This window comes from Panthera leo, chromosome B1, assembly GCF_018350215.1.
Source record: "Panthera leo isolate Ple1 chromosome B1, P.leo_Ple1_pat1.1, whole genome shotgun sequence".
NCBI classification, from domain to species: domain Eukaryota; kingdom Metazoa; phylum Chordata; class Mammalia; order Carnivora; family Felidae; genus Panthera; species Panthera leo.
The window spans coordinates 58,775,184-58,801,243 of NC_056682.1; the positions used below are offsets into that span (position 1 = coordinate 58,775,184).

At 36.6% G+C, this 26,060-nt stretch overlaps 1 protein-coding gene across 8 annotated transcripts in view; it reads right to left on the reverse strand.

The window, feature by feature from the left end:
* The window catches only part of CLCN3 (chloride voltage-gated channel 3), a 95,290-nt gene that overhangs the window by 46,569 nt on the left and 22,661 nt on the right, over positions 1-26,060 (reverse strand). The window contains exon 1 of one of the 8 annotated variants that reach the window (XM_042935097.1): positions 8,469-8,881. The exons of 5 other annotated variants lie outside the window; for them this stretch is intronic. In XM_042935097.1, coding sequence (XP_042791031.1) covers positions 8,469-8,547 — 79 coding nt within the window. In that variant the 5' untranslated portion in view covers positions 8,548-8,881. Of the gene's footprint in view, positions 1-1,568; positions 1,652-8,468; positions 8,882-26,060 lie in introns of those variants that run through there. 2 more of the 8 variants (XM_042935099.1, XM_042935102.1) reach the window with 2 other exon arrangements.

Consider the following 26,060-nt stretch of genomic DNA (forward strand, 5'->3'; position numbering starts at 1 on the left):
TACCAATGATTACCCTTCTACTACATAATGGCTGAAAAACAACAGCAAAAAGACTGGAGAAAAGACTGCCTGCTTTTCAGAGTGACCCAGTAGAGAAATTCCATGACCTTTACGCACTGTGACTTTAATGCACTTGTAGATCACAAAGACCTACAGTCATAGTCTAGCTCCGTCACCTATTAGCTGTATAACCTTGCACAACTTGCTTACTAACCTCTTAGAGGTGGGTTTTTTCACCCACTTTTAGGGTACTATGTGTAAACTGGAGATAAATCATGTAAAATAGCTAATAATATATCTGACAAACGAAAAATCAATAAACATGAGCTATTGTTTCTGCTCAAATATTCTGGCATTTAAAACTTCATCATGCTGCATTATATTACTCATTTGTATTACTCATGTGGCGATATTCTTAACCCAAAGATTGACAAAATGACAAAGAAGGGGGGAAAATGTCTTACAAACTTCAACAATAAGCTCTTCTACAATTATATATTGGGCAAAAATCCTGTAGATTTAATAGGTAACTTAATTCACCATGCCCAGCTGGTATGGACACAGAAACAAATTTCTAAAATCAATCTATGGTCAATAACAATCTTTCCATGAAATGGGCATTTTGTTATTCAAATATCACCAACAATATTTCATGGGTCAGCACTAAACACCTCAGTAAACAGGAAAGATTCTCCAATCGATAAACTGTGAACTGGGTTGCAGTTTTCTTGCAAAAATAACTTTATTGATAAGAGAAGTTCCTTGTCTTGTTTATTTTTTCCCCAGATGCAGAACTTTTTAAAATCCATACATCCCTCTGTATACCCCATTAGCAGTCCCTCTCCAATCTTTTCTACCCCTAAGCCCCTAGCAACCACTAATATACTTTGTCTACATGGATTTGCCTATTTGGCATTTCATATAAATGGAATCGTACAATATGTAGTCTTTTGTACTTGGGTTCTTTCATTTAGCATAATGTTTTCAAGGTTCATCCATGTTGCAGCATGTATCTGTACTTCATTACTTATTATTAGTGTTGCATCGTATGGATATACCTCATTTTATTTATCCATTAATCCACTGATGGACCTTTAGATTGTTTCTTCCTTTTGGTTATTATGAAACATGCTTCTATAAACAGTTATATAAAAAAAATTCATACATACCTATGTAAACAAAAATTCATTAACTAATATCTGAAATCTAAGTAAAAAAGTTACTAGCCTTTTTTCAATAAATGATGCTAGGACAACTGGCTATCCACATACAAAAGAATAATAAAGCTGGACCTGTTCCCTCACACCATATATAAAAATTAACTCAAAACAGATCATAGGCCTAAATGTAAGAGCTAAAACTATAAAACTCTTAAAAGAAAACATAGAAGTAAATGCTTGTAACCTCGGGTTAGGCAATCAGTGGCTTTGCAAATAAAACACCCAAGCCCAAGTGACAGAAGAAGTAACAGATAAACTAGACTACATCAGAATTAAAAAAAATCCTTCCCACCTAGAAGCGAGACGCTGTTATATATCTGGTATCTAACAACAACAAACAATATTTACATTGTTCTTGGCACATTGGACATTGTTCTTGGCACTTCACACATATTAGCTCATTTAATCCTCACAACAACCCCATGAAATAGGTAATACTCCATTTCCTAAATTAAAAAACAAAACAGAAAGTTAAAGGATATACCTAAGGTCAAACACATACTAAGTAGTTAACAGGGATTCAAATTTAAGCAGTTTGATTCCAAAGGCATTTCTTACCACTATGTAACACTGCCTAAAAATAGTTGTATGGTTAGTTTGGCTGCATATGTATAAGATAATGTGGACACACTTCTGAGGAGGTTAAGGACTCTTAGGTAGTGCCTTCTCCCAAAACACTTATGCACGTTGCACTTTGCTTTCAGACAATACAATCCTACCCTTCACCATTTTTATCCCTCTTTGTCTCTGGTTACAGACAACTTGTCCTGTATTACTTAAAATGCTGAAAAGAAAAACTGTTGCAATAGCAATCATGGGCACTTCTCTGCTACCACCACTCATGTCCCTATGCTTTAGCAGGGGTCTACGACAATAACACATCCCATTCTCATTGTCAGGTTGCTCCAGATTCATTTTAAGGCCTTAGGAAGCCTACCTTTACCCCAGGGAGAGCTAACTGCCTCTCCCGGTATATACTTAGAAACTGGTCTTCAAACTTTTTTGACTGTGGCCCACAGCAAGAAACATCTCTCACTGACATAATGAGAAGTGTTCCCAAGTAAAACCAAAGTTTAGTATACTTACTTTGTGGAAAACAAATACAATCATACTTTACTTTCTATTTTCCTTTTCTTTTACTGGTCACAACACAGTTGATTTCATGACCACATATTAAAATGTGCAATTTGACAAACACTGAACTAAAATACAGACGTTAATAAAATTACACCTGAAACTGAGCTTAATTGTAAATTTCAGTCACACATGGTCAGCAGCCTAAAGTCTCTTCTCAAAGGGGAATAGCCAAATAATAGTTTTGGATGAAAAGGTAGGCATATATTTATTTACTAAGATTATCATTATCTCTAGAGTCAATCTCAAAGATGTGGGAGCTGTCATCCCTGGCATTTGTAGTCATAATGCAGACTACTGTCCTATCATACAAACAAAACATACACACTTTTTATTAATTATGAAAGAAGGCAGCAGAAATCCAAAATTCTACATATTCTGACTATCCAGTTTCTTCTGTATATTAAGTACAGGAAGTCTAGTCCTCATTGTGCCTTTTTTTTCCTTCCCTCTGTGACCCTACTGATAAGAAATGGTCATCCTGGTGAGGGAGGGGAAAGTAAATGTAAGTTGATAGTGGAAGTTCCAGAATGTTAGCAGACTCCCACATGAAAGATTAAAAAGGTAATGGCAAGCACAGTACTAAGTTCTTAGTAGTTGGTCAATTAAATGCCTGCTAGATAAATGAATAAAGTATATGCTCTTGATATTTGTTCTGCCATCCACGGTCATATTTATTTGTGATCTATTTAAACTACAAAGATTTGGTAATTAAAACCAAATTCTAGGGGTGCCTGGGTGACTTAGTCGGTTAGGCGTCCAACTTCGGCTCAGGTCATGATCTCGCGGTCAGTGAGTTCGAGCCCGTGTCGGGCTCTGTGCTGACAGCTCAGAGCCTGGAGCCTGTTTCGGATTCTGTGTCTCCCTCTCTCTCTCTGATCCTCCCCCGTTCATGCTCTGTCTCTCTCTGTCTCAAAAATAAATAAACATTAAAAAAAAAAATTAAAAAAAAATTCTAAAGCTGAACAGAGTAAGCAGCAATGCTGAATCCATTACCCAATTCACTGTTTTCTCCTCTGTTCCATTGTCATCCCAAAGTAAAAAGTCACATCCTTACGTAGAGATGATAAAGTGGATATTAAGACAAATGTATAATTGGAAACAAATTCCATGTTCATTTATTATCTATGAATGTAAGATAATTTGTACATTACATAAATAAAAAGATTTATGAAATCTGCTTTCTTAAATGGCAAGACGAGTAAACAGAAAATTAATCTTTTTGATTTAATTAAGGTTGTAATGGACTACAAAAACTTACAAATTAAACATGTTTATTTAAAAAAATTTTTTTAATATAACTTAAACCACCAGTCTCCTGTGGCTTTGTGTAGGCACAAAGCAGAGACCTCAATGCCAGGAAAATAGCCAAAATTATAAACCTAATCTATGTGGCAGGAGATCTGCTCACATTTTGAAATCTTGACACACAAAGCATTTCTGACTTAATGACAAGCCATGAGATATTAAAGTGTCAGTTATTTTTAGAAAATAGAGCTAAAGATAGTAATATGAACCAGATTTTATTGAAGGTTTTAAATTCAGATACTGTAAGCAAAATAAATTTAAAGATTAGGCTTTGTTTTGGGGCACCTGGGTGGCTCAGTTGGTTAAGCGTCTGACTCTTGATTTTGGCTTAGGTCATGATCTCCTGGTTCGGGGAGTTCAAGAGTTTGAGCCCGCGGAAAGTGCTTGGCATTCTCTCTCCCGTTCTCTCTCTGCCCCTCCCCCTCTCCCCTGCTCGGGTGCTCACTCTCAAAATAAATAAATAGACTTTAAAAGAAAAAAAAAAGATGGGCTTTGTTTTTATACTGTTGTTTTAGAATACAAAGAGTTTCTGACATCAAATAAAGAATATTTGTTCTTTTAATTTACACTTATTAGATGAATTAATTTGTAGGAAGAGATTTAATTTTCTAGTTGGCTAAAAGAAGTAATGGAAGTATAGTAAGGATCTGGATCCTAAAATCATTTTACAAAGAGCCCCAGGGCAGTAAAAATACCATCTAACACCTGGAATTCCAAATCATGTGTAAAAACAGCTAACTAATCATGCTTTTTGGAGGAAATAAAAATGATCAAACTCATATATTATAATAGTATATATAAAAGTAACAAAAAGCCTTACTCAAATACATTTCTGAGCTAATGAATACCAAGAAATAATTTCAGGTAGAAACTAAGACCCCCAATTTTTATTTTAGGCCCCACTCTTTGAGCTTTAAGATTATTATTAGTCTGGCATTCAAGCTCTCCGAGGCTCTGGCACTCTTCTGCCTAGCTATACTACCCCCTTTACTGACCCACTGATAAAACAAAACTTATCAGGGAACAACATACTAGGCAATTTACACCCATTAGAGCATTTATTCATTCTATCCTCTCTACTAGAAATGTCGTATCAAATTCTCATGGGTACTTGAAAACTTGGCCTACTTTGATAGCACTTGTCAAAACAGACTGATCTCTTCCTCCCCTAAAATCCCACAAACCATGTACTTTATTCCATTCACTAGAAATGCATTAATTTCCTTGGGGTTTGTTTCTTTGTTTTTAAACTTGGGAAGTTTTCTTATGACCATGCCAGGCTCCAAATGGCAAGTATTACAGGGATATACATAGTGAGAAGCAATATTTCCTCATATTTGAGAGTACGAACCAAATTATCTGGATTGAATCCTGACTTCTCTTTCTTATTTCTTTACCTCAGTCTTGTCAACAGGAAAATGGGGATTATAACAGTACCCGAGTGACAAGTCTGTGATGAGGATTAAAGAATTTGTTACATGTGAATGAACTGATATACCTAAAGCACCTACAAAAGTATCTGGCAAACAGTAAATTCTATACAAAGTATTAGCTATTATTGATATTACTATTACTACCACCATCATTCTCCACAGCACCTGGTAGTGCTATATATATACACGCAAGAACTCAACAAATAATTGAATGAATTAATATTCAAATAAGTTTTAAAGGTCCCTCATAGAGTAAAAGGAGGCTCAAGGCCCAAAAGATAAAATCCAGAAAGAAAAAAGAAAATCTGGTAGATTTCAGAGAAGAATTCAACTCACCAAACTACTTAGACTTCATGAACAAATTAAGAAAAAGTAAAAGTATTGGGGCGCCTGGGGGGCTCAGACAGTGAAGCATCCGACAGGCTCAGGTCATGATCTCACAGTTCATGAGTTCGAGCCCCCGATGGGCTCTGTGCTGACAGCTGGGAGCCTGCTTTTGATTTTCTCTCTCTCTCTGCCCCTCCCCTCTTGTACCCTCTCACCCCCCCCCCTCAAAAATAAATATTTTTTAAAAAGAAAAAGGTCAAAGTATTGAAAAACTAACAATTCAAATGAACCAAGTTTTTTATTTTTTTTTCCTGATAAAAATAGAAGAGACATTTTATGAAAAAACTTGATAGTTTCTGTATAGGAAATTTTCTGTATAGGAAATTTATCTTAAAAATGGCTATTTCTAAAATGCCATCTTAATTTCTAATCTATCAACAATATGTTCATTCTATGTTTAATCTACTTACATTTCCAGTCTCTATATTACCAACTTAAGTAGGAAGCTTCATCAGTTACCATCTCACCTTGAAAAGTAGAACTGAATTTTATTTACTCCACAAAGGTAATCCCTAACTCTAGCACTCAGATTCAGTTACAGATTCATGTTTACTTTATTAATATCCTTCACAATGTTATATTTTGATTATCTGCCTCTTCATTCTTTATCAGCCTAAAGAGATATTTTTTTTTATTTAAAAAAAATTTTTTTTAACGTTTTATTTATTTTTGAGACAGAGACAGAGCATGAACGGGGGAGGGGCAGAGAGAGAGGGAGACACAGAATCGGAAGCAGGCTCCAGGCTCTGAGCCATCAGCCCAGAGCCCGAAGCGGGGCTCGAACTCACGGGGCGTGAACTCACGGGGCGCGAGATCGTGACCTGAGCTGAATGAAGTCGGACGCTTAGCCGACTGAGCCACCCAGGCGCCCCAAGAGATATTTCTAGTCATTGTAATTTTGTCTTCACAGGAAAGCTAATTCAGTTTTCTTCATTTATGCTAGCTGCCTGTTTCTACATCTCCAGTTCCTTTGTGTTGACCCATGTCTACAATAGGTCATAAATTATAGGAAAACAAATAACCTCTTATCCATAAATATCAGGATGCCACAGTATAGTCAAGTGAGCCTAATAACTGACTGAACAATGTTACTTTCAAACAACACTGGCTTATTAGAGCAAGTCTCATCAAGGGATAAGGAACCTATCTGGGCTGACAAGAGGGTGCCTGATTTAGACCTTAAGCAAGATTCCTAAAAGACTATATATGAAAATAGAAGAGAAACAAAAAGCTTATGTTTTTAGCAATAATCACATCAATAACCATGCTTTACTCTCACATAAGCTTTGGCTAATTTCTTATTATTTGCATATCTCACACAGAGATGAAGTCCATCATAAGTTCAGTCAAAGACTGTCAAGCTTAACACTGGGAATTTAAATTTCCCAAGCCCAGGTTTTCTGGTTTATCATCATCAGCAAACAGATGTTGTAATAGCTCAGAGAAAACACAGTTTGTCTTGTTGTACAGTTTAATTACTGATTAGCAAATACCATGACATTTGAACAGTCACCATTCATTCACATTGCTTCCTGTTTAAAGAAATCCTTACCAGAAGAGGGATGACAAAAACATAGGAAAAAGGAGAGTTTATGAACACATTAAAAATTGGGGGGGGGGGGGGGGGACTTCTGGGTGGTAGGATTGAGAAATTCTTATTTTCTTTTTTATGCTTTCAGATATTCCCCCCCAAATTAAAATATGTATACATATATATGTATACAATTTTATGGAAAACAACTTTGTAAGAGAAAGTATACCATATGTTAACATGATCTTCATATAGTTTTTCTCAAAATCTAAAAAGTTAGCTTTTACTAACAGAATACAACAATATATTCAATGTTACAACTGTTCAGAGCCTAAAATAGTGTCTAGTTGACACAATACAACCAATAAATATTTGTTGAATATCTTAACATTTTCTAATCCTAATGGAACTTCTTACTAAAAAAAAGAAAGTATTACCAGAATACAAACTGTATTTTAACTAAAACAGGTGAAATAAGCTCAGGAAAATCATAACTTCCTTATTTGCTTCATAAATAAAAGTTTGGGTTAACCCATAATGAGCTTATAATATCTCATACAGTAATTCCAATTAATGTGACTCATAAATGAAATCATCTAGCTAAGAGATTTTTCTTAAGGTTCAATTCTTTTCTAGAACTACTACCAACCAGTCTAATTTTAGAATAGTTTAAGAAAAAATTTAAAAGGACAGTTTTATTAACATGTAATCAGTTTTACGAAGACCCAGGCAGTGCCTGCCAAAAGATTTACATGAATGCTGGGTGCTTTTCTGGTTTTTATAAACTAGTGACTATTATATTTTCTGATGTGTAACAATACCCTAAATGTTTTTATAATATCAATTTTTATAAAATACCCATAGGAAACAATGTAGTTAATGTTAATCAGCTGAAATATATATTAAATGAAAAATATTAATATATAAAAATTTGTTCATCTTTATTGCCATCTTAAGGTGTTCTAAAATGCAGAGAGAGCTTTTACTATAAATTTACTTTGTTGTGGCAAAATCTACATGGTAACTGGCAGCAGCTGAAACATACAGGTGCACAGACACACACTCGATTTCTCTGTGTAAATTAAAGGAAACACATAAGTTTTCCAAAGGGAAGAAAAACATTACTTTTTAGGTGCTAACATGACTCCAGTTAGCTATAAAAGCGGATTAATGCATTTTCGCAGTTAAATAGAGAGAGGATTTTCACACAGAAGATGGAGTCGGAGTCCCAGTCCGATGTGCTCTGAAGCAGTACTAATCTGCACAGAGAAAACAATCAGGGACGACTACAGAGCCATTCAGAAGGCTGCATTTGCTCCTCACTAACATTCCAGGGCAACTAAACAACACACTACAATATATAAAGGACATTCCAAAACCTGTTTAAACTACAGAACCACCCAGCCACATGCAAAACATACCAACAGAGGATTCACAGCAAGGGGATGGTATTACCTCTTTTATGTAATTCCCTCAAGGGAATACAGTCTCCTCCCCCGTCATAAGGCAAATAGGGATCGGAAGAAGCATCCATGATTAGAATTTTTATAAAGAAGAAGAAAAAGAAAAAGAAAAGCTCGCTAGCTTAAGAAAACACTGGCATTTTTTCCACCCCTGCACCAGCGGGCGAGGGAGATGCCATATTTGATGAGGGTTAGAACTGTATGTAGTTCGACTCGCTGAAGCAACTGGGTTCTTCCACAGTGGATGATGTCATCAAAGGGAAATTATTGCAGCCTGGTTGCTAGTGGCTACAATCTAGCAAGGCTTAGAGGCGGAACAGCCTTCTTAATCAGGTCCTGCTACGTATGATGATGACTAAGCTCCAAGTGTAACAGACAAAACTGGTTTGAGAATTTTAAAGCTCTCACCATGCAGCTTCTAGAACATCAGTGGCAACTATAGTAAAACAATAGAAACATTATTTCGTTTTCATTTTAAAATAAATATAAGGGAAACCAAATATTTAATACAGAGATGTGAAAGGGAAATACTGGATGTAGACAATGCCTCTTTTCAATTCTAATGTAGAAAAATGAGAGAAACACACTAGTAAGATTGCAATACTTTATAATATAAATGTATTAATTTTTATGTACATACCAAAGCCTTCAAGAGACTTTGTTTTAAAAGTCTATTCTTAATTATCTAAACTGTACTACAGACCTCTATTGTGGATTAAAAATTTAGTAACTGAACAGCTGAAGTGTTTTATCTCACTAATCCCCTCCAGCAGCCTCTTGTTTCCTTCCTTCAAGGAACTAGCTAATAACACATTCTAGCTTTTGAGTAGAAAACATACCAAATAACTTAGCTATTATTTGTGGAAACTACGCAAAAAGATTTACTAGATAGGAATTTTTCTCTTTCTTCCTACTTTTCCTACCTCACAAAGATTTGTGCTTCAAAAAAAGGCTTAGTAAAATGTGTCTCCAAAATGTATTCCGATTGTCTCTTTGCTAAAAATTTTCATGGGATTCAGAAATAAAAGTAACTCTTCGTTTCAAACTGTCATTCCAAAATAAAAAAGCTGATGCTCGTTTAATATGAGTTTACATTTTTACAGCTCTCTCTGAGGTGATTCCTCTAGACTAAGAGATTCTCCTGAAGTAGCTATGTTGCTGCAGTGCCCCTAAATAAACATGTGCTGTCGATGAGAACAATTCCACACGACGAAGAGGTTCTGTAAAATTTATTTTCCTAAGTATTGAATGAGCCAACCTTTAAGGTCCACTCCTAGTCAAGACATTTATATGAGAAATGGGTTTAGAGAAGGAAAAAAACGACTCAGATGGCAGTAAAGAGAAGGGACTAATTCTATTTGTCCAGTACATTAAGTTATTCAAGATCCTTTTTAAAATTAGGTTAAAGTTTTATATTTCAAAAAGTGTGAACCTCAGAAAGCTAGCTCTTCTTATAAAAGCTTACCTGAGATTTAGGAAAAAGGAATATGGGAAAGGCATATAGTCTAGAATAAAGACTACACTAGGAATATCTATCTAATTCTGATTACAACTATTAACATTTATCATAAGACTGTGGGTCTTTTTTTGTTTTGTGTATTTTTCAAATTCTCCTAGATTTTTTTTTAAGCAAGGAAAGCTTTGACAAAGAGCTGACTTTACTAAATTAACCAATGTAAGTTTCTTCCTCCGTGGTCTTTTGGTATGTATATTCTACTATTATAAGACTTTAAAAATATATATATATATATATATATATATGCTATACAGCATTTATGAATAACTTAGTTTTTATGATATTCTTCTACACCTTTCAGAGAAAATGAAAATTTATCTGTAAGTTTTCCTGGTATTTGTAGGCACTCTCTTAACTTGTTTTTCCTGATTGACAACTTGGTCTAAAAGGAAAAGTGAAAATTATAACTAGCTAGCAATAACTAGAGGAGGAAGAATACCTTCCCTATAAAATATATTGACCATGTTGCATAAGTAAAAGTTTTGTAGCATAAATATAGTCTCAACTGTTTTTAAAGAACAAAACTTATGTATATCTAACACATAACTGTATTTGTATAGAGTGAAGTCTAGAATGAGAAATTGTATTTGTATAGCGTTAAGTCTAGAATGAGACACGCCAAACTCTTAGTAATTGTTATTACTGAGGAAGGAAAGAGAAGTGGGGGAGGTTAATGGTACATTTGGTTTTTACTATATATAGTTCCACACGGTTTTACTTTTTAGACAAATATATTACTTATTACTGAAATTTTTAATAATTATACTACTTTTGTAATAATAAATCTGAAAGCTGAAAAAATTTTCAAAAGTAATCAAATCTCATGCTTAAGAGACCCATGGCTGCCACTTTTGCTTAAAAGAATGACTACTCAAGCTAAAGTGCTTTTCAACTGCACTTTAGAAAAGGACAAAGTAGATGGGAAGGTGTGGCAAAAGAGGACTTTGACACAGAGTCGGTTATTGTCAGTTTAAGAAACTGAATTACAGTTAGCATGGAGCTCAAGTGGAAAGAGAAGAAAAGACAAATTTAAGAATTCGAAGGCACAACTGGGGGGGGGGGGGGGGGGGAGTTCCGTAAGGGGACAATGCTCCAGATGGAACCTCTGAAGAATAAACACACTAAAATGGTAGCACAAAAATGAACTTAAAAATTCAGAAGGGGAAGATATTTCTACTCCCAAATGCACCCTCAATTCTAACCTCAGCCTTGATGTGGGATTCTAGATAAACCACAACCTCTCTGAGATGTGTAAATCAGGGAGGCAGAATAGATGACTATGGTATTCTAACCATACATATATAACTACATATATATTTGACTATAGTACTACAATGTTCAATCTTTAAGTCCCTTCTAACATATATGATCCAAGAAATCTTCAACATTAGATTTATAGTCAGGAAAAATATAGTCAGGAAAAAAAAAAAAAAAGGAAGTGGGGAGACCTATACAGAATTAAAACAATAGGTGCCTGGGTGGCTCAGTTGGTTGAAAAGCCAACACTTGATTTTGGCTCAGGTCACGATCCCAGGGTTCTGAGATCAAGCCCTGCAGCGGACTCCATGTTGGGTGTGGAACCTGCTTAAAATTCTCTTCCTCTCTCTCCTTCTGCCCCTCTCCTCCCTTGCATGCTTCTCTTTCTCTTTCTCTAGAAGTAAAAAAAAAAAAAAAAAAAAAAAAAAAAAAATACAGGTGCATGGGTGGCTCAGTCAGGTGAGCATCTAACTCTTGATTTTGGCTCAGGTCATGGTCTACGGCTTATGAGACTGACCCCATGTAGGGCTCTGCACTGATGGCATGGAGTCTGCTTGGGATTCTCTCTCCTCTCTCTCTGTGGCCCTCCCCTGAACGCTCCCCCCCACCTCGAAATAAATAAATAAATTTTTTTTTAAATAAAATTAAATAATAAAAAAACAAGTATTAAAAGATAAATCAATTTCAAAGTACAAATTTTTATGAAACAACAGAAGAAATGAGAAATAAGCAAGATATGTGATTTTAAGTAACTATATTTTAGATGTAATAATGATGAGGGAGCCAAAGAAGCTGAGGGCAAAGCACAAGTTAACCACCTTCCCCCCACCCTTCCACCCGGGCCCCAACCCCCAGGTAGGATATATGTGATATTCCTCAGGCACTCCAGGCTGCCCAAGAACAAAGGAAAAAGAAAAATAAATGGTTAACTGATAGAGATTACAGTCAAGCAGGACAGAAGTTTCCATCAGTTTGCAATGATTTTAATGATTTACAAGAAAAAAAGGCAATCTCCAGAAGCCTACAGACTCAGTTTCCTGCAGCCCTAACATCACCCTCCCCTCCACAGTGATGTGGGGAAAAAAGGCAAGAAGAAAATGTAGATAAAATAAATTCTTTATAACCTGTAGCCCATTGACAAATACTTGAGATAGGCAGAGTAAAACATTCCTCCAGGAACTTCCTATTGTCCTTATGTTAATGTTTTGCTAGAAGGAAAAATAACTTGAGCTCAACAATAGCAAAGCCTCCAGTGTCTTTAGCATATGAAAGTCCTTTTGGGATTTGGGGCCTTTACCAATGCCCCAACTCCCAGGTATATAATCAGTCATTCCTCACAACCCCAGTGCAGCTCTTCCTGCCCAAGGGTCCTGTCCTCATGCTTTAATAACCTCTTTGCACCTAAGACATCTCAAGAATTCTTTCTTGTCCATCAGCTACAGATCCCCTCAAAACCTCATCAATAGCCTATAAAAGAATTCTTATCTTTTAGAGATACATAAGGAAATACATTAACTGTGTAATAGTTAAAACAGGTAAAAACAAATCTTATTCAAGACTACTGCAAAAGGGGAAAAGAGATCTCAATACAGAATTTGGCTCAATTCCCAATATAACAAGAAAAAGCGGGAATTCACAACCAAGGAGAAGGGGTGGGGGTTTTCAGTGGATAGAAAAATAATTATTAAGAGGAAACACCTAGGGTAAGAGAGATTCTCACTAAGCAGACCTAACAGGATTCTGGCTGAAGGCAGCCCTGGGTGATAGGACATCACCTGGAAGATAGTGAGGGATGTGGAACTCCAGGGTGTTGAGGGTACAGGATTCTGCCAACTTGACAGGATTACTGCCCAAACTGAGCAATACAAAAACAAGACAACATAAGACCAACAGTTGAGACTTGGTTGGGAAGAGAATTCAAATGAGCCTGACTAAAGTTTGATCAGGGTGAGACTCTATCACAGTGTATCTATCTAAAATAATGTAAGGTTTCCAATTTATTTCAAAATTATAGAAAGTAGTAAAAAAGCAAAATTAGCCATGAATTCATAATTATTTAAGTCTTGAGAACAAAAAGCACATAATCTCTTCTCTGTACCTTTGTATATGTTCTAAATTTTCTATAAGATGCTTTTTAATGAAATGCTTATAAATCACTTATGAGATAAACGTTAACAAAAAGTTACCTCCTTGAATCCTCAAACTAAATTATTATTATCAGAAGTGTCAGATTAACTTTAGTTTATATTCTATTACGTATAGCTGCTATACATTTACATTTGACACACTATTGGCATTCAACTTTAACTTGTATTGTCAATTGTCCTCCCTGAGCAAAAATATCAAAGGGGGAAAAAAAAAAGAGAGAGAGAGAGAGAGATAGCAAAGCTTTCAAGAAGAAAGACAATCAATTCAAGCTATACAGATAGCTGCAAAGTTACTGCAACACAAAAGAAAGAGGACCTGGAAATTCTTCAGAAATGACACACCAGAAAATAAACAAAAAACACAAAATGGTTTTGCAATATTCAACCTCACAAACATAAACGTTTCAGTTCTCAACATGGCTGTCTGATTACTCAAATAATGTATCATAAGATTAAAAACATGAAAACATCATACAATGATCACTTTTTCAAAATCAGAACCAAAAACAGCCAATAATTTTAATGCCTAAGCAATTCCTTTTCAAGAAATGTGTCAGATATTTTCATGAATGTACACAAACTGGTACAAAGACTGAATAAAAGACTATTTTAAGAGTTCTAAGTTTTAGAAATACTGAAATGCAAATATAACAATATTATATTAAGTGTAAATATACTAAAATGCTCCAATTAAAACATAAACATGGGCCACTTGGATGGCTCAGTCAGTTAAGCAACTAACTCGATTTTAAACCCCTAGTTGGGCTCCACACCTTACATTGGGAGTGCCTGCTTGGGATCCTCTCTCTCTGCCCCTCCCCAACTCGTGCATGCTCTCTCTCTCTCTCTCTCTCTCTCTCTCTCAAAATAAATAAACTTAGGGGCGCCTGGGTGGCTCAGTCGGTTGAGCGTCCGACTTCAGCTCAGGTCACGATCTCACGGTTCGTGAGTTCGAGCCCCGCGTCAGGCTCTGGGCTGATGGATCAGAGCCTGGAGCCTGCTTCCGATTCTGTGTCTCCTTCTCTCTCTGCCCCTCCCCCATTCATGCTCTGTCTCTCTTTGTCTCAAAAATAAACAAACATTAAAAAAAAAAATTAAAAAAAATAAAATAAAAAAATAAATAAACTTAAAAAAAAAAAGATAAACACTATCTAACTGGATTTTTTAAAGCCAAGTATATAATTATGAGAGTATCAGCTAAAACATACCAATGCAGAAAGGCTGAAAGTAAAAGGATTAAAAGAATAGAGCATGTGATCCCTAATCCAAAGAAATCCGGGGAGCTATATTATATCAAAGGACATTTTAAAGAAATTTGGAAATAGATAGAGGCACTTCAAAGTAAGGTGGTTCAATTCACCAGGAAGATGTAACTTACTAACATGAAATCAAAGTGTATAAAGCAAAAATTTACAGAATGACAAGTGGTAGATTAGTCTACAAACACAGTGAAAATTTTTAATACATCACTGACAAATACCTATAGAAATAAACAAGGAGAAAAATCAATAGGGAAACTAGAGACTTCAAAGGTAGAGTACCAAATTTTACCTGATGGACGCATAGAGAAAAACATTAACCAAACACTTCACATTATACACTCTTCTATAGCATGGGTGGAACACTGACAAAAATAGACTTTTTACCAGGCCACAACGCAAGTCTCAAAAAATTTCAATACACTGATAAGACAACAATGTATATCTTTGTATATTGTTTGACAATGTATATTCTTTGACAACAATGTTCTAAGTCAATTTGAAACAACCAGAAATTCCTATGTTTGGAAATCATGAACTACATTTCTAAATAACCTGTAAATCAAAATAGGTATCACTGTGGAAGTTAGAAATGATTTTTAATTTGTGATAATGAGGGGCGCCTGGGTGGCTTGGTCGGTTAAGCGTCTGACTTCAGCTCAGGTCATGATCTCACACTCCGTGAGTTTGAGCCCCGCGTCAGGCTCTGTGCTGACAGCTCAGAGCCTGGAGCCTGTTTCGGATTCTGTGTCTCCCTCTCTCTCTGCCCCTCCCCTGTTCATGCTCTGTCTCTCTCCATCTCAAAAATAAATAAACGTTAAAAAAAAAAATTTAATTTGTGATAATGATAATGAAGGCATATGACATGGTGATAAAAACTGTATTGGGAGAGACATTTAGAGCTTTAAATGATTCACCTGAATGGAAGCTTAAAATTAAGAAGGTAACCTTATTTCAAGAAGCTAGGGGGAAAAAATACAGCAAAATAAACCCAAAGAAAGTAGAACAAAATATGATCAGAAATTAATAAAGCAGAAAAATACAAATAGAAAAACACAACAAAGGCAAAGCTAGTTCATTGGAAAGACTAATGACTGATGAATCTGCAGTGACAATGATTAATAAGGTGAAATGGGAAAGAGGATAAGGAAGGGGAAAGGAGGGAAGGAGAACTCTCTCGATGAGAGCACAAATAACCATGATCAGGAAAAAAAGAAGACAAGACTATGGAAACTTCAGGCAATCAAATGACTTTATGCCTTTTTAAATTTTTTAAAAAGAAGGTAAATTTTGAAAAAAAAATACAACTTACCAAACTAATCTAGAAAGAAACAAAATCAGAATAGTGCTATTAACTATTAAAGAATTTGAAATATTAATTTAAAACCTTCCTATAAAGAAAATTCTAAGCCTAGAGTTTCTTTGGCAAATTCTACCAATATTTAGGAAGAAATAATGCCCGCCTTATATAAACACTTCAGAGACTGGAAGAAGGGGCCATCATCTACAACTCACTTTGTAAGGGAAATAGAATCTTAATACCAAAATGAGAACAGTATGAGAAAGGAAAGCTACCAGCAATCTGTTATGAACAGATGCAAAAATCCTAAACAAAAGTAAACCAAATCCAGCAATTTGTACATTAAAAAAAAACCCAAAAGAATACACTAAAGTATCAATGATCTAATTGAGTCCATACAAGGAATGCAAGTTGATTTAAGCATCTGAAAATCAACTGTTTATAATAGATAAATAGGAGATATAAATCAAATGATCATCTCAAAAAACGGAAGGAAAATGACAAATTCAACAACCAATCATGATTTTACATTGTGTACTCTTTAAAAAAATTTGTTTTTGACGTTTATTCATTTTTGAGAGACAGAGCATGAGTGGGGAAGGGGCGGAGAGAGAGGGAGACACAGAATCCGAAGCTGACTCCAGGCACTCAGCTGTCAGCACAGAGCCTGACGTGGGGCTTGAACTCACGAACTGCAAGATCATGACCTGAGCCAAAGTCGGACATTCAACTGACTGAGCCACCCAGGTGCCCCTACATTGTGTACTCTTAAATCAACTAGGAATAGATGTTAACCTGTTTAATCTAATGAGAGATAACAAAAAAATCCAAATTAGCATCATACTTAAATTTGGAGGTGAATACTTAATGGTGAAACTTCAGGATCAAAACAAGACAAAAGACACTGGCAATCACTATTTCCATACAACAGTTTACTAGAGACTAGAGGTCCTAGCCAGTGCAGTCAAGCAAGGGGAAAGGAAAGGAGAACACTATAAAGATTAGCAAGAAACAACATGGTCATTATTTGCCAATGGTATGACTATAATCTTAAAAGACATCACAGGGGTGCCTGGATGGTTTGGCTGGTTAAGTGTCCGACTCTTAATTTTGGCTCAGGTCATGATCTCACAGTTTATGAGATCAGGTCCCATGTTGGGTTCTGCACTGACAGCAAAGAGCCTGCATAGGATTCTCTCTCTCCCTCTCTTTGCCCCTCGATTCATTCTCTCTCTCTCTCTCTCTCTCTCTTAAAAAGAAGGCTGGACAAATAAATCATTACAATTAGAGTTAAAAATCAATATTCAAAAAACTAAATTTCAAAATATACCAGCAGACAGAATATATTTTTTAAAATGTTTATTTTTGAGAGAGCATGAGCAAGGGAGGGGCAGAGAGAAAAGGAGACAGAGGATCCAAAGCAGGCTCTGTGCTGACAGCATTGAGCCCAACTGAGGTGGGGAGGGGTTCAAACTCAAACTGTGAGATCATGACTTAAGCCGAAGTTGGACGCTCAACCGACTGAGCCAGCCAGGTGCCCCCAGCAAATAGAATATTAAAATAAAAACAGCATTAAATAGCAGTAATATTAAAAAAGAAAATCCAGGAACGAGTGTAACAAATAAAGACAAAAGTTACTAGGAATGACTAAAACCTCATTGGAAAACATTTAAAAAGACTCAAGTATACAGAGAAGTATACCATGTTCATGAGTTAGATTCAAACTGATCTATAGACTCAATTAAATGCCAATCAAAAACCTGAGGATTTACCTCCATTTTACCTTAGTCTATACTTTCTAGCAAGTTCTTCTTTCTAGCTTACCTTTCAACTCAGACAAAAGACCCAAAGGGCAAACCATCCTGTGATAGGAACTGAAACTACCCCTCAAGGAATAACAACTGTCCTGACACCAGCAAGACCCCTCATAATTGACATGAAGGCAATGACTGATCTGACCTTTACTGCCCACCTGCTTATACCCACCAACCTTTGTCCCCACATTTTCCTTATATAAACCTAGAAGTATTTTCAGCACTTTGGAGACAGTCTTTGAAATGCTAGTCCGTTGTCTTCCCAGTGTTGCCTCGCTGAAATAAACTCCTTTCTTGTTTCACCATCACTGGTCTGTCTCTGAATTATCTCAGCAGTGAGTGGCCAAACCTGGTCTGTTTGGAAACTCTGGAGCCAGGTGCTCTTGCACCCTGTTACAAACCCAACAGGCTTTTTTTTTTTTTAATTTTTTTTTTCAACGTTGTTTATTTATTTTTGGGACAGAGAAAGACAGAGCATGAACGGGGGAGGGGCAGAGAGAGAGGGAGACACAGAATCGGAAACAGGCTCCAGGCTCCGAGCCATCAGCCCAGAGCCTGATGCGGGGCTCGAACTCACGGACCGCGAGATCGTGACCTGGCTGAAGTCGGACGCTTAACCGACTGCGCCACCCAGGCGCCCCAACAGGCTTTTTTTTTAAATGACAAATCATGCTAAAATGTACCTGGAAATAAAAAGGCCCAAGAATAATCAAGACAATCTTAACAATAAAGTGAGAGTATATGCTTTACCAGATACTGAGACCATTTTAATCACAGTAACATTATAAACAGAATGCTTTTGGCATAAAGCTAAAATAAAACAAAGCCACTCACACGGAACAAAGAGTCAAGAAATAGATCCTCCTATATATGAACCTTAATATATTCTTAGGGGTGGCCCTACAGAAGAATAGATAAAAAATGATTTTCTTAGTAACTGGCATTAGGACAACTGGTTGTGTATATGGACAAAAAAAATTAAATACACCCTAATCCATTCATTCACACACACACACACACACACACACACACACACACACACACACACCACTCAGGTGATTATAGACTCAAGTGAGAAAGGCAAATAAAACTCTTACAAAATGATATAAGAAAATATATTCATGACCTCAGTGGAGGGAAATTTTTCTTAAGACACAAAAAGCATCAGCCATAAAGCAAAAGATCAACATAGAAGACATTATAAGAACATTTGCTCTTAATTTGTCCATCATAATGCTACAGACTGAATGTCTGTATCCCACCAACATTTATACGTTGATGGTTAATCCCCAGTTGATGTTATTTGGAGGTAGCTCCTTTGGGAGGTGATTAGATCATGAAGGTATTCAGGAATGGAATTAGTGCCCTCACAAAGAGACTCCAGAGAGTTCCCTCAAGGACACAACAAAAAGATGGCAGACCGTGAACCAGAAGCAGCCCCTCCTCAACAGACATCCAGTCTATCTGTCCTTGCTCTTGGACTTTCCAGCCTCCAAAACTGTGAGCAATACACAGAACTGAAAACCACGTTTGTTGCTCAAGCCACCCAATCTATAGTACTTTTGTTATAGCAGCCCAAATAGACTATAACAGAAAATGCAACAGGACCCACAGAATATGAGATATTTATAACAATATGACCAACAAAAAGCTTATATATAGAAAATAAATAACTTCTACAATCTCTCAGCCACATCAATAGAAAAACAGGCAAATGACTTAAATGGGTCTTCAAACAAAATTTTAAATAGCCAATTAGCATGAAAAATTGCTCAACCTCCTTGGCAACCAAGGAAGTGCAAATTAAAACCATAATCAGAGGGACACCTGGGTGGCTCAGTGGGTTGAGTGCCCAACTCTTGATTTCAGCTCAGACCATGATCTCACGGTTTGTGAGTTTGAGCCCCGTATCAGGCTCTGCACTGATGGCATGGAGCCTGCTTGGGATTCTCTCTCTCCCCTTCTCTCTGCCCCTCCCCTACTCACATGCACTCTGTCTCTCAAAATAAATAAACATAAAAAACACACACACACACAATCAGAATCTATTACACAGCCAACAGATGGACAGAATTAAAAGTGTGACAATATCAAGAGGTTGAGGAATGTGGAGCAAAGGAAACTTTCATACACATTTAACTTGAGTGTAAACTGGAACTCCACTATGGAAAGCATAACCTGTGCCCCAAAAGGTTCACTCCAAATGAAATTTATGCACATATTCACCAGGATGAATGCAAAATATTCAATGTAGCACTGCTTACACCTGCCAAAAACTGCTGATAATTCAAAGACCCATCAATATTAAAATACACAGGTAAACTGGTATATTCATAAAAAAGAATAAGATAGTCTAGAGCAACACTGCCACAAACACCTACTGCATATAATACAAAAGAATCTTGAAAAGCACATTGAATAAACACAAGCAAGAAATACGTACTGTATGATTTATTTTATTAATTTAAATAATCTATAATTTTCTAAAACAGACAATGCTAGGGGCACCTGGGTGGCTCAGTCGGTTGAGCGTCCAACTTCGGCTCAGGTCATGATCTCACAGTTTGTGGGTTCAAGCCCCACATCAGGCTCTGTGCTGACCGCTTGCTCAGAGCCTGGAGCCTGCTTCAGATTCTGTGTCTCCTTCTCTCTGCCCCTCCCCCGCTCATGCTTTGTCTCACTCTGTTTCTCAAAAATAAATAAATGTAAAAAAATTTTTTTTTTTTTTTTTAACGTTTATTTATTTTTGAGACAGAGAGAGACAGAGCATGAATGGGGGAGGGTCAGAGAGAGGGAGACACAGAATTGAAACAGGCTCCGGGCTGTCAGCACAGGGGCCCGATGCGGGGCTCGAACTCACGGACCGTGAGATCGTGACCTGAGCCGAAGTCGGCGCTCAACCGACTGAGCCACCCAGGCGCCCCAAAAAATTTTTTTTAATAAAAAATAAAAAAATAAAACAGACAATGCTAAATTGTCATTTTAAGGATGCATACTTAAATTATCAAGCCATAAAGTAAAGCCAAAAAAAAAAAAAAAAAAGTGACTAGGCAAAGAGAAAATGGCATTTATCTCTAAGGAAAGGAAAAGAGTTGTGATTGGGAAGGTACCCACAGGAGGCTTCTGAAGTACAGTAATGCTTTATTTTCTTAACCTGGTTGTGCTGTAAAAGTGCCTGCTTTGTGATAACTCATTAAGCTGTGTAATTATGCCTTTATGCATTGTTCCGATATGTGTTACATCTCACAATTCAAAAGGCTTTGAGTTAGAAATTTACCCTAACTTTAATTCTATTATGATCTAACCTGGATTTATTATTCTTTTTTCCTTCCCTACCCTAAGCCACTCTACTCTAATCTTATTTACAGTCTCGATTAGTTACAGAAAACAAGTTTGGAAGTGTCTACACTGACTTTTATTTGTTCTAAGCACAGGTTCTCCCAAGGAATTTCCTCTAAATGACAGTAGTTTGGAACTGTTTAAACAGATCCATAGACTCCCCATGATTTTATGTATTTACTTCTGTGTATGATCTTACAGGCTTAGCTCATAACTTCTGAAAGCTTTTTCAAATAGAATTCTTAATTGGAACCACGACACAAAATATGATTTAACCAACTATTTTCTCAATTCTCCCCAAAACACTTTGTAGGTAACGTTCTACATGCACAGGAGAAATGTTAATTTATTACATCATGTCATTGTGAGAGAGGTAGAATACACACACAAAAACTATTTACTGACTTGGGGAGCCTGGGTGGCTCCGTCAGTTAAGCGTCTGACTCCTGATTTTGGCTCAGGCCATGATCTCACCATTTGAGAGATTATGAACGGAGCCCCATGTCTGGCTCTCCGCTGACAGCACAGAGCCTGCTTGGGATCCTCTCTCCCTCTCTCTCTGCCCCTCCCCCATGTGTGCGCGTGCTCTCTCTTTCAAAATAAATGAACATTTAAAAAAAATTATTCGGGGCGCCTGGGTGGCTCAGTCGGTTGAGCGTCCGACTTCGGCTAAGGTCATGATCTCACGGTCTGTGAGTTCGAGCCCCGCGTCGGGCTCTGTGCTGACAGCTCGGAGCCTGGAGCCTGCCTCGGATTCTGTGTGTCCCGTTCTCTCTGCCCCTCCCCCACTCACACTGTGTCTCTCTCAAAAATAAACATTAAAAAAGAATTAAAAAAAAAATTATTCACTGACTTAATTTCAGTTAACTTTCTGTGAACTTCTTAAAAAAAATAGTTTTGTGGTTTTTGGGGGGGGTTGTTGTTTTTTGATGTTGTTTGTTTTTGCAGAGCAATGACAGTAATTGCAGGGGATTTCTGGGGTATAAATCATCAGGTTCTATATTATCATCAAAACTAAGCTCACTTCTTTCCAATGATCTTTGGGATAAGTCAGTGCTTGACTAGCTTTCCATTGGTATTTTAGACTATTTTTATCAAAATATCACTTTATAGTACCAAGTTATTTTTCCCTGTTCGTTAGTAACATTTTGAATTATAGCACTTCATAAACTTAGTATGGGTTAGTTTTCCCCAAATGCACTACCTTGCTTTTACACAAATACACAAACTAGGGAAGTCCCTTAGTCCACACACATTAGGTGAAATAGACGGTTCTAACTGAAGTGACCTGGAGATAGAGATGAAGAAAATGTTTACAAGGTAGTTGGCAACAGAACATAGTGTCAAATTTATTATGAATATGACACTACTTGAATAGGCATCATATGAACCTCAGAATTATTTATTTCTGAAATTAATTCTCAGTAGACCATTTGAAAGAGTTTTTTACCTTTTTCCAATAGACAGCTATTAAATGGTAGTGGTAGCATTTTATTAACTTAATTTTAAGAATTTCTAAAACATCTTTACCAAGAAGATTCACGATGTAACCATTTCATGCTTTTTAAAGGCTTAATAGTTAAATGTTGCCAAATCAAATTTAGAGCCAAGTGCCTCACTATTAGAACAATGCCATCAACGTTATCAGTAGGTACATGCCAGAGAAAACAATAAGACTAAAATCAACGTATCTACTAAAGACAACATGCACAAACATAATCTTTGAAACGTTGTAGCAAAGTCACATCATCCTAATTCAGCACACATTTCTTGGATTTCTGAGTTCTACCACAACTTTACACTCAGTAATTTCTTTTTGCCTATAAATCCACATACAAGGATACAATATTTACTAAAAAACTACTCTTGGATTATTTTATTAATAATGTTTTCTACCTGCAGTTGACATCAAAGAATTTCATTATTCTTATTCACAGAAAGCAACCAACTCTAGCTTAGCAGCATTCAGACTTTTTATCTTAGGAACAATGTACCCACGAATTTTCAAAACTTTGTATTCACTACACATTGACAGATAAAATAAATACCTTCCTCCCAGTAACTTTTTTCTAGGAATTTAGAATACATTTGTGTATTCAAATATCATTCAATGGTTAAAAATCACTAAGATAAACTTTTGCACCATAAGGCAATGCACTTAATATTAACTGAAAAACTTCCCACCTAGTAGATGACATTACTAGCTTCATATGCTAGAAATTTCTAATCCTCCCTTTTACCCACCTCCAACCACCACCCAACAATCAGTATGTCTGTTGATTTTACTTCTAAATCTACTTTGAATCAGTCTCTCCATCTGTCACTATGCCAGTCAGACACCGTCATCCCTCTTCCGAGGGATCCCTCTTCTACCTCCCTACTCTCAATACCTACCAATCCATTTGCTCACACAGCTGTTGAATGATATTTTAAAAATACAAAGATCGGGGTGCCTTGGTGGCTCCGTCGACTGAGCACCCTACTCTTGATTTCGGCTCAGGTCGTGATCTCCCGTTTCATGAGACTGAGCTCCATGCCCCATATTGGGCTCTGCACTGACAGCACGGAGCCTGCTTAAAGTTCTCCCCTCTCTCTCTGCCCCTCCCCTGCTTGTACACCCTCTCTCTCCTTCTCAAAATAAATAAATAAACTTAAAAAATAAAATAAAATAAATTACAAAGATCATATTACTCCTCTGCTTCAAAACCCTTCAATGGTTTCATATCACTCTCAGGAAAAAGTCCCAAAACTTTAAATGCATGATTTCAACCTTGCTTAACTACCCCATCAGGCACATCCCGCTATTTTCCAGATCTTATTCTCCATACTCCAACCATCATGCATTCTCAAGCTCAGGCTCCTTCTTCCCTGAAGGTTTTCTCACAAGCAGTTCCCTCTACCTGTAACAGTCCCCTGTAGCCAACCTGCCAGCACCCACAAATCACCTCTTCCCCTTCACCTGTCAGACTTCTCATTTTTCAGTTCTTACCTTAAGTGATACATCTTAGATTTCCTCACTTACGTGTTCTCACACCTACACCTCCTCTTTACAGCACTTACCATAACACAACTGTAATTGTTTCTTCTGCAATTATTGTTTATTTCAATGGTACTCTCATTGGAGTACAAACCCCTTAAATGAAAGTCTCACATCATTCTTGTTCACTGCTCTGTCCCAAGCACCTAGAATGGTATCTGGCCCAAAAGGAGCCTAATAATTATTGTTGAATGCAATATGCACAGAATTGAGTCCAGAAAAAAAAATACTAAAATTACCAGTTATCTATGGGTAGTAGGATTATGAATGAATTTCATTTACAACCTTATATCTTCATCATTCACATTTTCTATAATAATCACATTTTGCTTTTATTATTTAAAAGTTAACTCTTCCCAATTCACTTTTTAAAATAAACCTTCTTTTGGACTAATTTCAGATTTACAAAAAATCAGTACCAAGAGGTCCCAAATACCTCCCACTCAGCTTCCTCAACTGTTAACATCTTATACTTATTTTCATGATACATTTATCTAAACTAAGAAACTGACAATGATACATCACTATTAAGTGAACTCCAGACCTTATTTAAATTTTACCAGTTTTTCTATTAATGTCCTCTTTCTATTCCAGGTTTCAAACCAGGATACCACAATGTATGTTAACATATCTTCCTAATGTTAACTTATCTTCCTAAATTGGTATATGACTACTTCTCAGGCTTTCCTCATTTTTCATGACCTTGACTGGTTAAGTATCCTGCAAAATATCCCCTCAGTCCAGGTTTGTCTATTGTTTCTCTTGTAGTTAGAGTTATAGGTCTTTGAAAAGAATTATCACAAAGGTGAAGTGCTCTTCCTATCACATATTAGGGGTATGTAATATCCATATGACATCATCAGTGATATTAACCTTCATCACTTGGGTTACAATAGTGTTTGCCACGTTTCTCCACTGCGAAGTTACTATTTTTCCCTTCTTTCCTATTCTATTCTTAGTAAGTCACTAAGTCTAGCCCACCCTTAAGGGAGAAGGAGGTAGGAACTAAACTCCTCCTCCATGAGGGTAGAATATTTACATAAATTATTTAAAATTCTTTTTTTTTTAAGTTTATTTTCATTTGTTTGGAGAGAGACAGAGACCGTGCAAGTTGAGGGAGGGCAGAGAGAGAGGGAGATGGAGAATCCCAAGCAGGCTCTGCACTGTCAGCACAGAGCCCGATGCAGGACTTATACTCACAAAACCGTGAGATCGTGACCTGAGCCAAAACCAAGAGTCCGATGCTCAACTGACTGAGCCACCCAGGAGCCCCTATTTGGAATTCTTCTACAAGGGAGACTTCTCTCTTTTCCTCCATTTATTTATCATTTCTATCAGTTTATATCATTTGTGTCATATGTATGTGCTCATTTATATTTATTTTACACTTTGGTTATATTCCAATTGTACATTATTTTCTTGCTCAAATTGTTCCAGTTTCAACCATTTAGAGTTCTTTCAAATTAGTTCCTGTGTTCTCTGGACAATCCCTCATCCCTTTGTTTTTTGAGCACTTCCTTACTTCTGGTACTACACATGATCTGGGCTCATCTTGTATATTCCCTGCTCAGTTCTAGGTCAGCATCTCTCCAAGGCAATCCATTACTAAGTCCTGAAGTTAATCATTCACAATTTTTATGAACCCAGACTAATCTATCTGCATGTCATGATGCAATCTGGTAGCTGACGAAGTATAAGCAAGTGTAAACTTTGAGTACCCAAGCCAAAATCGCCACAAAGGACTCTCATACATAATAGCAACACTTCTGCCATTTCTTTTACTATATTCTTTTGTTTCCAAAACTGAGCTGAGTTGGGTAGGTAGAATGTCTTACATTCATTTTTCAAGTAAGAAAACTGAGAAACAGAAGTGATGACAGAGGTGCCTGGGTGGCTTTGTCAGTTAACCATCTGA